General features: G+C 42.8%; 1 protein-coding gene across 6 annotated transcripts in view; it reads left to right on the top strand.

Moving 5' to 3' along the window:
• The window catches only part of TRPS1 (transcriptional repressor GATA binding 1), a 237,360-nt gene that overhangs the window by 91,222 nt on the left and 128,916 nt on the right, over window positions 1–17,222 (top strand). For all 6 annotated transcript variants that reach the window (XM_028736258.2, XM_028736264.2, XM_028736261.2 and 3 more), the window contains one exon: window positions 1,656–2,262. In XM_028736258.2, the coding sequence (XP_028592091.2) occupies window positions 1,656–2,262 (607 nt within the window). The remainder of the gene's footprint in view (window positions 1–1,655; window positions 2,263–17,222) is intronic.

Consider the following 17,222-nt stretch of genomic DNA (forward strand, 5'->3'; position numbering starts at 1 on the left):
ACTCAGGGGTCATTAAACCTTTTCAGCAGGGGGCCGGTCCACTGTCCCTCAGTCCTTGTGGGGGGCTGGACTATATTTTGAAAAAAATAATAATGAATGAATTCCTATGCCCCACAAATAACCCAGAGATGCATTTTAAATAAAAGCACACATTCTACTCATGTAAAAACACCAGGCAGGCCCCACAAATAACCCAGAGATGCATTTTAAATAAAGTGACACATTCTACTCGTGTAAAAAAAATGTTGATTCCTGAACTGTCCGCGGGCCGGATTTGGAAGGCGAGCGGGCCGGATCCAGCCCCCGGGCCTTAGTTTGCCTACACATGAATTAGACCCTGCAAGCTTCTGCCAGATGTGGCTTCTGCTGTCACTGCATTGCTTTCTGCTGTCTCTCTCAATTAATATGTTCTGACCACAAATTATTATAAATCTATACCACTACATGTTGAGATATTAGGTTCTTCATATGCTGCGTTTTTAACTCTTCATCTAAAAAAGAACCTTGGTATTGAGATTTCGGGAAGTGGCAGAGATGGACTGAAATAATATAATCTCTAGAGGGGTAGCTATGCTAGCATGTGGTTACAACAGTTTTGTGGCACCTTAAATACTATAAACAAAACTTCTGTCATAAACCAGGGTAGCTTATATAGTACCCTACATATGTTTTTGGTTCCCAACTTCCCATGATTCCTGACCATTGGCCATACATATTGAGGCTGACAGGAATTGTAGACTAGCAATATTTGGAGGGGGCGATGTTGACTACCTCTGGTCTAAGCTTTTGTACTTTAGTCCGTTAAAGCTTTTTTCCAAAATAAATGTAGGCTATTCTTTAAGATGCCACAAGACTAACACAGTGAGTAGCAGAGACTATCCTGTAATTTGGTTCTCCTCAATTTGCAGCAGTTTAAAATTAAGTGTCGAAATTTTTTTTATTCCACGGTACGTTCTAAATACAGATTCTTTTCAAAGCTTGTATTACCTGTTGTAATTTTTCCTCTTTATCAATAGAAATTTAATTCACACTTTATTATTATTATTGTTGTTGTTGTTAGTATTATTATTAGTAGTAGTATTATTAGTATTATTTTCAAGACTTTAGCCTTGACCCTCACATTGCTGGATCCTGTCCCAGTGCCTTTGTGTACAGTGCAAATATCTGTGAGGAGTGGGACTTTGCACATGAAGACTTGCATGAGAATTGGAACCCTAGTCATTCGTGCTTCCAGATCACTCGGATTGCAATTCACACATGTAACTATACACTTGAAGGCCACTCACAACAGATGTTTGCAGTGTATGGGGAGACATCTGGAAAGCAACCTGTGAGATTGAGGGCAGGGCCCCCTTTCTCGCTCTTGGGTTTTGTCAGTATGGGACCAATAGTGCCTGCATAGGATTAGGGAAGGAGATGGAAAGGAGACATAGAGTGAAGAACAGAATAATGGTAGATATATAATGAGAGATATAATGAAGATAAATAATGAAGAGTAGATATGATTTAGCATGTTGGGTTTAAAGGTGGAACCTAGTGCTGGAATGGTTAAAAGCTACTGGAACAGGAAATATTTGTTTCTATGCATTTTTGAGGAAATAAATGGATATAGGTTATACAATATTAATTTTGCTTTCATTTCTCTCTCTTATCAGGAGAGTCCATAATTGTTACAAATGTCGTCAGTGCAGCTTTACAGCTGTTGATACTCAAACCCTACTGGAGCACTTCAACACTGTGCACTGCCAAGAGGTGGACATCACCACAGCCAATGGGGAAGATAGCCATGGGGTGGCTGCTGCTCTCAAGGAAGAGCCCAAAGTTGACCTAAAGGTCTATAGCCTGATCAGTGCAGACCCCAAACTGGGAGAGCCCGTCTCTGAAACTATAGTAAAGAGGGAAAAGCTGGACGAGAAGGAAGTACTGAAGGAGAAATGTTGGCCTGATGGGTCCAGTGACGATCACCGTGGTGCACCTTGGAGAGGAGTGGACATTTTGAGGGGGAGCCCTTCCTTTACCCAAACAAGCTTGGGCCTTCTGACCACAGTGTCTGTGGGCCAAGAGCAGCCAAAGCCCTTAAGGGATAGTCCAAACGTAGAAGCTGCCCATCTTGCACGGCCTGTTTATGGCTTGCCTGTCGAGACCAAGGGGTTCCTGCAAGGGGTGCCCCAAGGAAGCGGAGAGAAAGCTGGACCACTTCCTCAGCCATATCCTGGATCTGGTGATAACAAGGCGAAGGATGAATCTCAGTCCCTCCTACGGGTAGGAAATTCTATTTTTATTTTTGTCTGTGCATGTTTATGGTTCATTTATTCCGAGCTGATTCTCGGCAATCAAGCACACATTACTGATGTTGGCACTTGAAGCAATTCAGACTTACATGAGTAGATTGTAAAGGAATCGTTTTAAGAGCATTTGTACAAAGCTATAGTAAGTGATCTTTGTTTGCCTTTGCCATTAAATTTGGTTGTACTGCGATAATCATTCCTGCTGATTTTGCAAGATGATGTTACATTTGGAAAAGAAAAGCACAGAACCCCAGAAGGCTGCACATCTGTTGCAGTAAAGCATCTAATCACCTTCTAAATTTTAAGGTGGTTTGACAGTACACAGTTAAGCAAATCGTCACTGGATCAAATAGCTGAAAATGTGAAACCTGAATCAAATAATAATAAAAAGTAGGTCTGGGATTTTATTTTATTAAAAGTACAACACATGGCGTAATTAAATATAACATTTGGCGCTTGTTTGGTTGTGTTGGGAACTAGGAATTGTGGAGGTGAAACTTTTGTACTCTGTACTGCATAAGCATCTTTGTTGAATCTTCAGAAACAAACCCATACCTATTACAGGCCTACCCTTAAATATATATATATATATCAGAAGCTGTGGGCTCCTATAAATTTTATGTGTTTTATAACATATTACCTTCCTGCCAGTGTTATCTTGGAAGAAGGGCAGTGGCTCGGTGTACCAGGGAACCTTATGCTTTCATAAGGTTTTAGTCCAATCCCTTCCATCTCCATGTGAAGCTGGGGAGACCCCCTTCTGAAACCCTGGAGAGCCATTGCCAGTTGATGTAGACAACACTGAACTATGTAGATTAATAGCCCAAGTCTGAATAAGGCAACTTCCTATGTTTCTAAGAACTCATAAACAGTCACATATCCAGGCTTAATATTACCCATTTTGGGATCTAATGAAGTCCGTATTTCATGGTATGCTCACTATTGAGTTCAGCAATGACCCATAAGCTGAAAGGTCCTGGTCCTTTTTTTTTTAAAGTTACATGTACCACAGTTTTTTAACAGATTAACTTTAGATGGTGCAAGTATTCTTTTCCCCATTGCCACCATCAACAGTTTTTTGCTGTAGCATTGCCAGGAAGTAGACATTACAGATCTGGCTCAAAATGATCCCACCGTGGAGATACCAAGAACTGGTTGCATAATGAATGAGTCCAGTAAGCATTATTCAGTGTGGTTTGGCACTGAAAGGGTAGTTTGGTTTGCTCCAATGAAGTACGGAGTGGGTCTAATCTTTGCTTACCTGTTGGGCTTGCTCTGTGTGTATGAAATGCTCACATCACAAAGTTCAACCTCAACATACTTCATTTTGGTTTATTTGGGAAACATACCGAGGGAGAGCTTTGTTCAGAGAAAAAGAAGCATTTGAGAAAGCTAACTGAGAATAGCTGACCTATTTTCTCTCGAAAGAAAAACAAAACAAAAATAAGAGTTCTATTGTTAGAGCAGCTAGCCTTCCAATCTAAAATCAAAATATTCAGAATAAACCGAGCAATGTCAATTATGCAGTATGTTTTATTAATTCTTACCACTCACCAGGGCCGGCCCACCCATGAGGCAAGGTGAGGCAACCTCAGGGGGCATGATCTACAGGGGCAGAGATACCAATGTATTCTCCCCTTGTTCATGATGTACGTCTTCTTCACTAACCCCTTCTTCCCTGCAGGGGAGGGGGTGTCATTCTATGGTTCACCTCAGGTACTGGGACAGCCCTGCTACTCACTAATATTGCAATGTTGTGGAGAGGGTTGTAGCATTCTTGCATATTTTTATATGGATTAGAGTGGTATAAAATATTATATTTTGCCAGTGAGCAAGGAGGAAAGGGGATTTTTTTGCCTTAAGTGTCAAAATAACTTGACCAGCCATAGGTACCTTGACTTGCAGGAGGTTGCCAATGGCAGCTCTGCGTCAGGCTGCAAAAAGTATTGTGTTGGCCTTGGGAAGAAGCAGGAGGTCTTTAAATAAAATATCTTCAGCTAGCAAACCTCTTCAGTTTTACAAGATTAGAATGAAAGGAACGAGAACATTGCATGTTAAGGAGCAAAACTTTTTCCTTCCAGAAAAGCTTGCTGTTCGCTATTCTGGTGTGTGGGCAAACTTCTGGGGAGTTTCAAATAAACAAATCTATCTTTTTTCATGTTGGTTGTTTGCTTGTTTGTTTAAAGTATCTAAATGAAGTTGGTAACCATGTAATTAGTGGTGTGGGGATAAGAGACATAGCTTTTTGTTTTACCTTTAGATATCAAAGATTTCTAAAGATGGGCAAAGCAGAAACACATGAACATTTTAGCAGGTGCTATAAATGCACCGGGACGTGGGTGGCGCTGTGGGTTAAACCACAGAGCCTAGGACTTGCCGATCAAAAGGTCGGTGGTTCAAATCCCCGCGACGGGGTGAGCTCCTGTTGCTTGGTCCCAGCTCCTGCCCACCTAGCAGTTCGAAAGCACGTCAAAGTGCAAGTAGATAAATAGGTACCTCTCCGGCGGGAAGGTAAACGGCGTTTCTGTGCGCTGCTCTGGTTCACCAGAAGCGGCTTAGTCATGCTGGCCACATGACCCGGAAGCTGTACGCCGGCTCCCTTGGCCAATAAAGCGAGATGAGCGCCACAACCCCAGAGTCAGCCACGACTGGACCTAATGGTCAGGGGTCCCTTTACCTTTACTATAAATGCACCAAAGAAAGTCAAAAAGCAGATCAGTGTCAAAATAGGAACCAGATCCTTGATTTTTTTGCCTTCTCTGCAGAGCCGTGCATCTCCTGGCTATGGGGTTGTCTAGCATTTAAGTGAGCATTTGCGTGCATTTAGGTGCAGATACTCCAGTGTGCGATTGACTTGTGGCATTTTCACTGCTAGAGCTGAGGCTAATTTTTGGGAGGGATGGACACATTGGAATGGCATTCATCTTTATTTAGGAAATTCAGCAGACAGGGACTTTAGGAAGGCTTATTCTACTTCCTTTCCAGCTATAGGAAAACCCCGCAGCTAGATGCAGGTAGGTAGATAAATATACACAATTTATTCACGTTATTATTCATCAGCATACACAGGGGCATGAATTCTGCTATTACTTTGGGTAAATGAATTCTTCATGCAGCAGGCTTGTGTGTGTGTTTTTGTGTGGTGATCAACGTCTAGAGCCAATTTTTAAAATGCTGGTTTGTGCAAAGTTGTGTCCAACCATAAGGTTCAGAAACATGTTTCTGCTTCATATCTTAGACTACAAAAATGAGGCAAGGGGATTACAGGCATTTTTTTTTGGTATGGCATAACACCTGGTGGGGGGGGGGGCAGGGATGGCATCAGTTACCTTAATTGACTTTAACATGCAAATATGTTCTTATTTCAACTGAAACCATGGTTTCAAATCCTGCTTTGTGACCAATCCTTAACTAAGGTGCTGGTATTGAAAAATAATAACTTACCATGTCAAAGGAGAACAATCAATGCTTAGGCATTATCGGTGCTTTTTTCTTTAAAAATGTTTAGGGGTACTCTCATTTTGACCCCGGAAAATCAACATTTTATAGTTCAAATTGGGAAAAATAAATACAGTGAATGGACAAATGGACAAAGATTCACAAAATGTTTAGTGGTATGCATCCCTCCATAAAAAAAGCACCGGACATTATGCCAGTGTAGAGATTTTTCAAGATTTTCAACTGTGTAGAAAGTGAACATATACCAGAAAGTTGTTATAGAATATTGGGTAGAATTACTTCATTTTAGTTAGCATTTTCCCCACTGTTTCCCTAGAACGTTTTTACATTTTAGAAAACCAAGCACAAAAATATCTTCCAGCGCACTACAATGTCGATATTTCTATCCCTTTCTTCTTTAGCCTGGCTGCAATTTATCTTTTAAAGGTTTGTTGATACAGGATGAGTCTATTGATATGCAAAAATGTTCTTTTGAGTGGTAGGGGAAGCTTTGGCTGCTGTTTTAGTAGCTACTGAGTGAAGCAACCTTGTTTACTGCTTTGAGAACTCTTTTTTTCTGGGCAAGCATGCTAAATTGATTTCAAATAAAGCAAGTTGCCTGGTTAATTATATTTAGTATTTTATATAATGCCTTTTCTCAGTGCTCAAAGCATTTTAACGTATAGGGGCATATCCAACTGAGTTGTACTCAGAGTAGACCAGTTGAAATCAATGGACTCGATGATTTCAGTGGGTCTACTCCGAGTTTGGCTAACAGTGTGTAGCACATAAATCATCTCAGTTATACAAAGAAACTGTAAGGTAGGTTGGCTTTATTATTCCCATATTGCATATGTGGGAAGAAGGGTTGAGGCTGAGAAATGGTTGCCTCCATCAGGTAATGATTGTATCGGGGACTCCTTAGCTCATTTTATTTAACCAGTACAGTATGCAAACACATACCTTGCAAGTCTCTGGGTTCTGGGGTAGCTGTTTTCCCGCACAGTAGTGACATAGGTAGCTGTAGGTTGCCTGAGGGGGAGGTAGTGGGCAGACGCAAGCCCCAGGCTGTCATTTCAGGCAGTGCGAAACCTGCAGACGCCTCTGCTGCACACAGAAGTACTGGAGGAAACTATGGAATTGCAAACTTGTCTCCTTGCCATTCAGCAGGATACATCATTGGGGGGGGGGGAACATTTGAAGAAAAGGATGTCCTCAGCCATATCAAAAACATCACTTATTTTGATGTACAGTGGTACCTCGGGTTAAGTACTTAATTCGTTCCGGAGGTTCGTACTTAACCTGAAGCTGTTCTTAACCTGAAGCACCACTTTAGCTAATGGGGCTTCCTGCTGCTGCCATGCCACCGGAGCATGATTTCTGTTCTTATCCTGAAGCAAAGTTCTTAACCTGAAGCACTATTTCTGGATTAGCGGAGTCTGTAACCTGAAGCGTATGTAACCCGAGCTACCACTGTATTTTTGAACGTGGCATGAAATAATGACCTGTAGGAAATCACTGGCACAAGAAAAAGGAACAAGAACTATAGAGTTCTAACTTACCGTATTCAATCTGATTTTTTTTTTTGGGGGGGGGGTGAGACCAAGTTGCAGTTTAAGGATCATTTATTATTCACTATCTTCTTGCCCTGTGCAATACCTTTCTCCAGTCTTGCTTCACATCCTCCCTGGATGTTTTTGCCAGGGTGGAATGTGTCCTTGAACTCTTGCTTCCCTGGATCGAGGATAGAAAGAAATATGTGTAGAAACTAGGCTAATGTACAAAGTTAAAATTTATATTCATTTCTGTGTCCACTTTTCACTCGGGTCCCTCCCTCATGCCTTTCTGTTGCCCAGAAAGGGTATATGTGTCCTTTAGGCTAAAAAAAAGGTTCCCTGCCTTTGGCTTGTATAAAGGAATATGGATACAGCAAACAGAAAATAACATCTCCTTTAACGTCCCGTTGATTGTAAATGGGAAAATTTTAAGAAAGCAGTTCACACTTTGAAATCAGTAGGAAAGAGACTTCAATCCTATGCACACTTAGCTAGTAGACTTTCCATTGGAAACCAATAGAATTAAGAAGTATTTTAACGAATGCCCTAATTTTGTGCATATTATTTCTGTGCTAGCTTTTGGTTTCTCTGAAAGATCTTGCACAATGTAACCCAGGCCTCGGTATCCTCAAAATCATAGCTTGTTGAAAGGAGGAACATCTGAAATAGTTTCCCTTTAGCTGCATTTCATTTCCCCCTCATTTCCTTTGACTCTGTTAGGGATCTTTCAGGAAGTATTTATAGTCAAGGCTATTCCTTGCCATACGGGTTCTCTAATTAACTGAAGGAAACTCAGCGGGTGCTGTGTCTTACTAATGCACATAGCTATGTTGGGTCAAAGCACTGCCGAACTCCTCTGGCTTTGTTAGAAGCACCTGTTTCCACAATTCAGTGTTTGGGGATGTGGAGAACTTAACTTCTAAGTATAAACTGCATCCTGGGGGAGGGGGGGGGGACGGACAACCACCCTAAAATAATCGCCGAACCAGGAAAGTGTTAAAGAAACTGATTGGAAACATTTGGTGTCAGATGCTAGATGGATGACCCCCCCAATTTAAAAAGAAAAGGGGGCAACCGTGCTGTTGAATTGCCAAAACTTGAAAATCCTGTTATGTTTTAAACTAGTTTAGGCAGAACTTCAGAAGTACTGGGTTGAATTTGCGTGCAAGTGGAGATAACTCTTTGTGACTGAGTAATGAAAGTTCAGCAGAAAGCAAGGTTTAAAATGTTAAGCCAGCCCATCTTAAGTGGCTGTATCTGCATTGTGTGAATCAAGCTCATACATTATCGGGTAGGGAGGTAACCTCACCCTCTGGATATTTACTCAGCCACAGCTAGGTATGTTTCAGGAAGAAATGCCTAGAAATGTATTGGGTGGTAAAATCATTATTCGGGTGTGGTGATATAATCATATAGTGCCTGGATGTTACATCAAAAACCTTGAGGAAAAAGTGAATCAGTTTGCAGAACAAAGAATGTGAGCGGTACTGTATACCAAAGTTGCTAAGGGGTTGGGAACAAATAAGATTCTGCTGAGAACATCAGTTTGAATGCTTATTCAAAATTAGCTAGATAAATTGAGTTGTTGCAGAGCCAGTCAGAAAAGTCTTTAACCATGCCCTATTCGATAAGAAAGCCTAGTGATGTGGGCAGTGTATCAGGTTTGTAACTGTACCTCATATGCGTTATGCTGCAATACCACAGCATTTGGTTACCTTTCCTGAAGCTGCTTCTATTGAAATAAATGTAAGAAACCAATACTGGTTTAGAAAATCATTACCCTTGTGTATTCCATTTCTGTTCTTTAGGCACTTTACACTTCAAAAGCAATGTGTTAGTTATGTTTTACCTTCACTCACCTTTTCTTGCATGTTGCCAGGAGAAGAGAAACAATCAACTCATTAACTTTTATTTAATCTAGCCTTCCCTAACCTGGCACCTTCCAGACATTTCAAACTAAAATTCCCACCATCCCTCACATTTGACCATGCTAGCTAGAACTGATGGGAGTTTTAGTCCAAAACATATGGAGGGCACCAGGTTGGGGAATGGTGGTTTAGCCTACACATTCCAGCCACTTTGTCTACATTCCGCTGTGGCCAAAATACCACCCTGAATATGTCATGTTTGATTGCATTATATTGATATTTCTTCATATAAAATCTTAAAACATGCTTTCTGGTGAGAGGGAACTTTTAGTTTAGAAGACACAAACTTTGTGGAAATAAGATTTTGATTAATGTGTTGTTTTCAAGAGCCCACAAATTTCTCTTGTGTGAGAAAATGCCATTTTTATTAAAATAAAAATGGAGCAGTCATATGTTCAGATGAGAAGTTTGGTTACTTCAAACTAATTTTAGTTAGGTGGGGTGCAAATCTCTGCTGTTGCTGTTCCTGCAAATAGCATCTGATCACAGCTGTTTTGGAGCAAAAAAAATCCAAACACCCAACAAACCCTATCATGACTCATTTGCGCTATATTTGCCGGGAGTGAGGAAACTATCACACAGAAAAGGAAATCGAAAATAACACTACATCTTTATATGCATGTGTGTTTGTGTGTGCATGTGTGTGGAGTTTATCATTTGTTTAAGAGACTTGTGAGGGTTCAAGTGGACCATGTGGTGCTTCCCCAACTTCTCACCCTATAAATTATTATAAGAAAATTGAATCTGACTGGTCTGTAGCTCATGCAAGCTTATGCCATAATAAACACCTTAGTATTTAAGGTGCCACTGGACATTTACAGTGGAACCTCAGTTTTCAAGCGTCTTGGAAGCTGAACGATTCGGAACCCAAACAGCGAAAACCCAGAAGTAATTGCTTCCATTTTCGAACACGCCTCGGAAGTCGAATGGCTTCCGAGGCGTGTTTCTCCATTTTTTCAATGGATTTTGCCGGCCGCCCATTGAACCTCGGTTTTCAAACGTTTCGGAAGTCGAACGGTCTTCCGGAACGAATTATGTTCGAAAACCGAGGTTCCACTGTACTTGTTTGTTTGTTTGTTTTACAGAAATCTAGTCTTTGTTCAGTTGAACGACCTCCGCATTTTTTTTACAAAGCAGCCTTGAAGTTACATTGAATCTTTGAGCTTGCTCTAAAGTTGCAGCAAATCACATGCGAAACCCCTTCAGACTTAATCATAATAATAACAACAATAAAAAGGAATATTTGCTGCCGCTTGGGCACTTCAAAGCTATCACCTCTCCCGTCTGTACATGACTAAAAGGCTTTAAGGCAGATAGTAGAAGGGGAAAAACAATGAAATCAAAGACAGTCTTAATATACAACTATTATAGGCTGCATAAGACATTTGAAGAATATCTCAAAATATTTATAGGTTCTTCTGATGCATGCACATTACCAGCTGCCTTTCATGTTTGTGGTGTAAGGCGCTTGAAATACATCTTGGGGGGGGGGGCGGGGGGAGAGGAGAAAGTTGTATTTCCTGCATGCTGTTTATGTGTGTTTACCGTGTGGTGTATCCATCTAGAGAAGGGTTTCCCAAACTTGGATCTCCAGCTGTTTTGGGACTAGTAAAGGCAAAGGGACCCCTGACCATTAGGTCCAGTCGTGACCGACTCTGGGGTTGCGGCGCTCATCTCGCTTTATTGGCCGAGGGAGCCGGCGTACAGCTTCCGGGTCATGTGGCCAGCATGACTAAGCCGCTTCTGGCGAATCAGAGCAGTGCACGGAAACGCCGTTTACCTTCCCGCCGGAGTGGTACCTATTTATCTACTTGCACTTTGATGTGCTTTCGAACTGCTAGGTTGGCAGGAGCAGGGACCGAGCAACGGAAGCTCACCCCGTCGCGGGGATTTGAACCGCCGACCTTCTGATCGGCAAGTCCTAGGCTCTTTGGTTTAACCCACAGCGCCACCCGTGTCCCGTGTTTTGAGACTACAGTTCCCATAATCCTGAGCTAGCAAGACCAGTGGTCAGGGATGATGGGAATAGTAGTCCAAAAACAGCTGGAGACCAAAGTTTGGGAAACCCTTGAACAAGCAAACTTTTTCAGCAGGGGGCCGGTCCACTGTCCCTCAGACCTTGTGCGGGGCCAGACTACATTTTGAAGGGGGGGGGGAAATGAATGAATTCCTATGCCCCACAAATAACCCAGAGATGCATTTTTAACAAAAGCACACATTCTACTCATGTAAAAACACACTGATTCCTGGACCGTCCACAGGCCGGATTTAGAAGGCGATTGGGCTGGATCTGCCCCCCAGGCCTTAGTTTGCCTACTCATGGTCTAGAGCAGTGTTTCCCAACCGGTGTTCCGCGGCACACTAGTGTGCCGCGAGACGTTGCCTGGTGTGCCGTGGGAGGGAGGCGGGCAAGTCGGGCGGCGAGAGGCGGGGCGGCGGCGGCGAGGATCCGCGTCGACCCGGGGGCAGCTCCGCGGTGGTGGTGCCGAGGTTTCTCTCTCCATTCTCCCCTCACACACACACACAGGATCAGCTGACAGGACTCGGCCAATGGGGCGGCGGCGGGGCAGCGCGCGCAAAAGGGAGGAGCGCGAGACAGCGGACGAGGAGGAGGCCGGCATGTCCGGGCAGCAGCAGCAACAACAGCAGCAGCAACTCCCGGCGACGGCTCCTCAAGCCCCGGGCAACCCTACTCCCTCACCGGCCTCGGCCGCCCTCCTGCTCCACCCGCCGCCGCCTCCCCCGCCGCCGCCGGCCACCTCGGCCCCGCCGCCGCCCCCTCCTCCGCCCGCTATCGCCGCCACCACCACAACAGCCGCCGCCGCCTCAGCTGGGCCCATGCCTGCTGGGAGCGGCGGCGGCGGCAGCAGCAGCAGCAGCGCCCCGGCGCCCTTCCCTCCCGGCGTGACGCTGCGCGCTGACGTCACGGGGCTGTAATGGTGGTGTGCCTCAAGATTTTTTTCATCAAACAAGTGTGCCTTTGCCCAAAAAAGGTTGGGAAACACTGGTCTAGAGAGCCAACATGGAACAGTGGTTAGAGTGTCAAGCTTATTTATTGGCAGACCAGGTTCAAATCGCTACTCAGGGTGACCTTGGACCATTGTCTCACAGCCTTGGACCATTGTCTCACAGCCTAACCTACCTTTCAGTGTTATTGTGAGGAAAAAATTGGAAACAGTTACCTCAGAATTCCCCCATGCCAGTATTTGGGTATATCCTGGTAGCCGCTGACTCATGGCGAGACAGTGAACTTCCGACAACTCATCTCGCTGTAATGTATTATTTGACGCAGCGCTTCTAATGTACTCAGTTCAAGTACTTAGATTTAAGCCAATTTAATCTATTTGGAATTCAATTGCACTAAAATGTCTGAAACTTAAGAATTTCAATTTCATAGGGATGTAGATTGAGCCGTAAAGTCTTTCATGTCACATGGTCCACTGGCATACAAATTAGCATAGATCCCTCCAACCCTTCATTAAAAAGGTTTTTACTTAACAAGCAAACACACACACACACACACACACACACACACAAAACATTGTACACGTCACACTTTACATCTGGAGCTTAATGTCAGCTAAAATGTTGCAGGCTTCTGATTCTTCTAAGTGACTTGGCACTTGCTTGGGGTGTGTGTGTGTATGCATGTGTGCACATTTGTTTATTAGCTGCAAAGAACCAAAATGGAAAGGAAGGGGGGAGTATTCTTAATTAAAATTCTAAACTCCATTCCTCCCCTTTTTTCATCAGGCACTGATCAGAGATATTAGTCACATGTTTTATAGACTCGATCGTAATGGTTTTAAAAGCAAAAGAGCATGTGTTGAGCCTACTGATTTTTCCATAATGGAAAACTATATTAGGCTTTGCAGAAGTTTTAAATTTGGGCTTATTTTGAAATCCTTTGATGCCTTCAAGGACTGAAAACTTCACCACCCCTTAATCAGTTTGGCTTTGCCTCCCAAAAGCTGCCTCTGATGGTGTAGAATTGGGGAGGGGGGTCTCAAAAATGGCTGTGCATGGCAACTTTCAGGTTAGGTGTTTTATGCACAGGTATACATTTGTTTTTGTGACGGGTGTAGATTTGGAAACAGAGCAGTTGCTATGCTCGGTTGTTGTCTTACATAAACATTCCCTTCAGCCTCAGAGATAAGGAAGGATACAAAGGCAGAGCCACACCGAGTATGCTTCATGCACATCTATGTTGCGTCAATGCTTCCTGGAGTGAACACACCCATCTAACATGCTTCTTTAATCACCTGTGTGCGTGCATTAGACTGGGAAGTTTAAACTCCAAAGCTTGAGGCTGGGACCTGCATGGTGAGCTACCATGGACTGTGTTTTAATTCAGACTTTGGATTCCTCTTCAGGCAAAGAGGGACGGGAATAGTTTCACTCTTTGGGGAGAATGTTCCACAACTGAGGCACTGCCACCCGCCAAACCTCAGATGGCAATGATGCCTACAGGAGGTATTCCACAGGAGACCTGAATATAGAAGAAGGTACATAGGGAGACAGGTGGTCCTAAAAGTTCCCTGATCCTAAAGGCTTTCCAGGTCAAAATCAGCACTTTTAATTGGGCCCCAAAATGGATTGTGAGTTGGCAATAACACAAGTGCAATGTGAAGATAGCATCCAGTTCCATGTGTTGCAGAATATATCTGTTAGATTACTAACTTCAGTTTCGAAATAGTCTTCAAATACATTCACACTTATAGCACATTAAAGCAATGTAAATGGAGGTTACCAGAGCCCAGGATAACGAAGGCCAGGCTATTTCTGCCCAGGTAAGTTTGCAGCTGGTATAATTGTAGACATTGTGTATATGATGAACTATTCTATCCATGTGATAGAATGAAATATAAATAAAAGGCATAAGCTAGAGACAGCAACTCAGCATTACTTAGAATCTCCTTTATTGGAATACATTATACTTTAAAGTGCTTAACTTTTGAACAAATGGGAAAGAGCATTGAAAGACATTGAATCCGGACTCTTGACCACAAAAAATATTTTTCAGCTTTCCTCTGGCGTCTAAGATGTCATATGTGATTGCCCAAGCATAGATTCTCATGAATAAGGAATCTAATATTGTTTTTTTTTTAATAAATTACACTTTTAATGAAGCTTTATTAAAGAGGATAAACAAATTAAACCAACAGGTAGGACGCTTCATCCACTCCATTCCAGCAATGGTAATTGTAAAAACATAGGTTTATGGATAAACTGACATTCTTTTCTTCTGTTTGTTTAAATGAAAGTCGGGATTCTGTTAACCAGAATGAATTGCAGGGGCTTGGATGAACCTTGGGGTCCTTTCCAACCCTACAATTCTACTATTCAATAATCTGAATTAAATGCTCGGTACAGTGGTACCTCGGGTTACAGATGCTTCAGGTTACAGACTCCACTAACCCAGAAATAGTACCTCGGGTTAAGAACTTTGCTTCAGGATGAGAACAGAAATCATGCAGTGGCGGCGCAGCGGCAGCAGCAGGAAGCCCCATTAGCTAAAGTGGTGCTTCAGGTTAAGAACAGTTTCAGGTTAAGAACGGACCTCCAGAACTAATTAAGTTCTTAACCCGAGGTACCACTGTATAATAATCTGCCCTTTTTCTTCTCTTGCAAAGTATTAAAGCGCGCGCACAAAACGTTGTTGTTGTTGCTAAATGAAATAAATGTTACCCTTGCTCTGTTTTGCCGTTTGGACAGGTTTTTAAAATGTTTCTTCCCTGACACGCTGTTAAGCAAAGATTAGAGTGAATGCTTGCAATTGCTCTTTGCAAGCGAAGAGATCTAAACTTAAATGTTTCATGAAGAATGTGATGTGCTTCAGCTAGCATTAGAGCTGCGAGTGCTAATAGCTGTTCATGAATAGCCGTGCACATTTTTGCAACCTGAAGGGCTATAATTTATTAGATTGAAAACAAAGTGTGATCAATATAGCCTTTAATGCAATCAATAACGAGAACTGCCAAAAGGCATTTTACCATATTTCAGACTGAAAAAAAGTGTTTTCTGTCATTTTTTAAAAATAAAAAAAAAACAGCATTCCACTTTCAGTTTATCAGCAGATGGCAAGAAATGTTTCAACGGAGCCCATCTGCCTATCCATTCTTGATAGCGTACAAACTGAAAATTAGATTTCTTGGCCAGGTTGCAAGGGAAAATGAGGATACAACCCAGTCCCATTTGTACTAGTTCTGGCAATCATGTCCATTCAGGGGTTTTCTTCTCCTTCAAAGCAACAGGCTGTTTTGTAGGCTCCAGAATTGCTACATCACTCAGTGGCCTTTTCTGAGGTGTGTATGTGTTTCAGCAGCCTTCGTGTTGTCACTTGTTTCTTGTATGAGGCCCATCCTTGAATTTGTGGGACAAGAAAACCCAATACCCATACTTGGGTTTGTTGAGTGATTAGGCAGGGCATCTGTGTGAATGCTGCACACACAAAGTTTCTGTTAATGGGTGTTAAAAAATGTGTGCTGCATCGTTCGGAGTGTTTGGCACAGCTTCCGGGTACTTTATATATAAACTTACAGAAATATCAGGAACTGTATAACTAACTAAACTCAGTTATTAAAGCACAAAGAAGTCCTTTGAACTCAGTGTGCATTAATTCTGAGCATGTATGTTTAGATCACGCTATAACACAGCATATAAAACCAATAATAGTAACCATCCCTGGTGACCAGTCTAACAGTAATAGCAACATGACATGCATTGCTACAGTGACTACTGTTAGGAGCTTGTGTGTTGGAAATCACAGCCATTTTTGTGGGCAGCCGTGCCTTTTAAAGGGCTTTCCTTGACCTTCTGGTACAGCTCTGTCGGCGTGGAGGCCATGAACAAGCATGTGGTGGGCAAACAGGAGCTTAGAGTAGAAACAGCCTGCTTCCTTGATCACCTGGGGCAGCTGGTTAACTGGGAGCTGAACATTTCTGCTCCTTTTCAAATAACCTCACCAATATACTAAACCAGTGATGGCCAAACTTGGCCCTCCAGTTGTTTTGGGACTACAATTCCCATCCTTCCTGACCACTGGTCCTGTTAGCTAGGGGTGATGGGAGTTGCAGTCCCAAAACAGCTGGAGGGCCAAGTTGGGCATCACTGTACTAAACAGTATCCCCATCAAGTTTTGGGAGAAACGATACATCTAAGAACCCAACTGGCAACATTCCCAAGGAGACAACATAGTGGGCTTCATAGGTATACAATCTTGCTTCTAAATATTCATAGCACCATAGAATTGTAGAGTTGGAAGGAACCCCGAGGGTAATCTAATCCCACCCCCTTGCAGTGCAGGAATCTCAACTAAAACATCCATGACAGATGGCCATCTAACCTCTGAACAAAAACTTCCAGTGAATGGCATCTGTTTGGTAACTGTGGAATTAGGATGCTGGACTTGGTGGGTTAATGGCATGATCTGCTAGCAAGACTTTTCTTATATCGTGTTTAAGGTTTCACGAGCAAAACCCAGTCGAGCCAACTCACTTCCTTAGAGGGAACCCCAGAAGCACAAGGGTAAGAATCAGGCCCCTACAACTAGTCCTTCTGTAACAAGAAAGGACTGAGGAATACAGCTCTGGATACAGCTTTTAGGGACCATAGAAGCCGTAGGGTGTCTGTCTTCAAGCCCTGGATGTTGCCACAACATGTATGAATGTTGTAGAATACTAAGTTGTGGAAGTGGGACACACGCACATACCCCGGCTCCCAGTGTATGGATGTTGTTGGCACACAGAGGAGCCTGAAGCCTGAAACTCCTACTGCTGAAATCCTAATCAGGAATTAGAAGGAAAGGTGGGAGGTAGAGAAAGAGAATTGAGCAGTGTGAGAGGGATATGTCTGTAGTCTGAAAAAGCATTTTATTCATAATGACTCAAACCAAATGTTCAATAAACACTGATTTCTTCATTATTTTTTATTTTAATCCAGTCTTTTAACACTGCGACATCTGTGGCTTACTGAGCTGTGATGACACTTTTGACACAAACAAATGGATTTAC

This window comes from Podarcis muralis, chromosome 8, assembly GCF_964188315.1.
Source record: "Podarcis muralis chromosome 8, rPodMur119.hap1.1, whole genome shotgun sequence".
In the NCBI taxonomy this organism is placed as follows: domain Eukaryota; kingdom Metazoa; phylum Chordata; class Lepidosauria; order Squamata; family Lacertidae; genus Podarcis; species Podarcis muralis.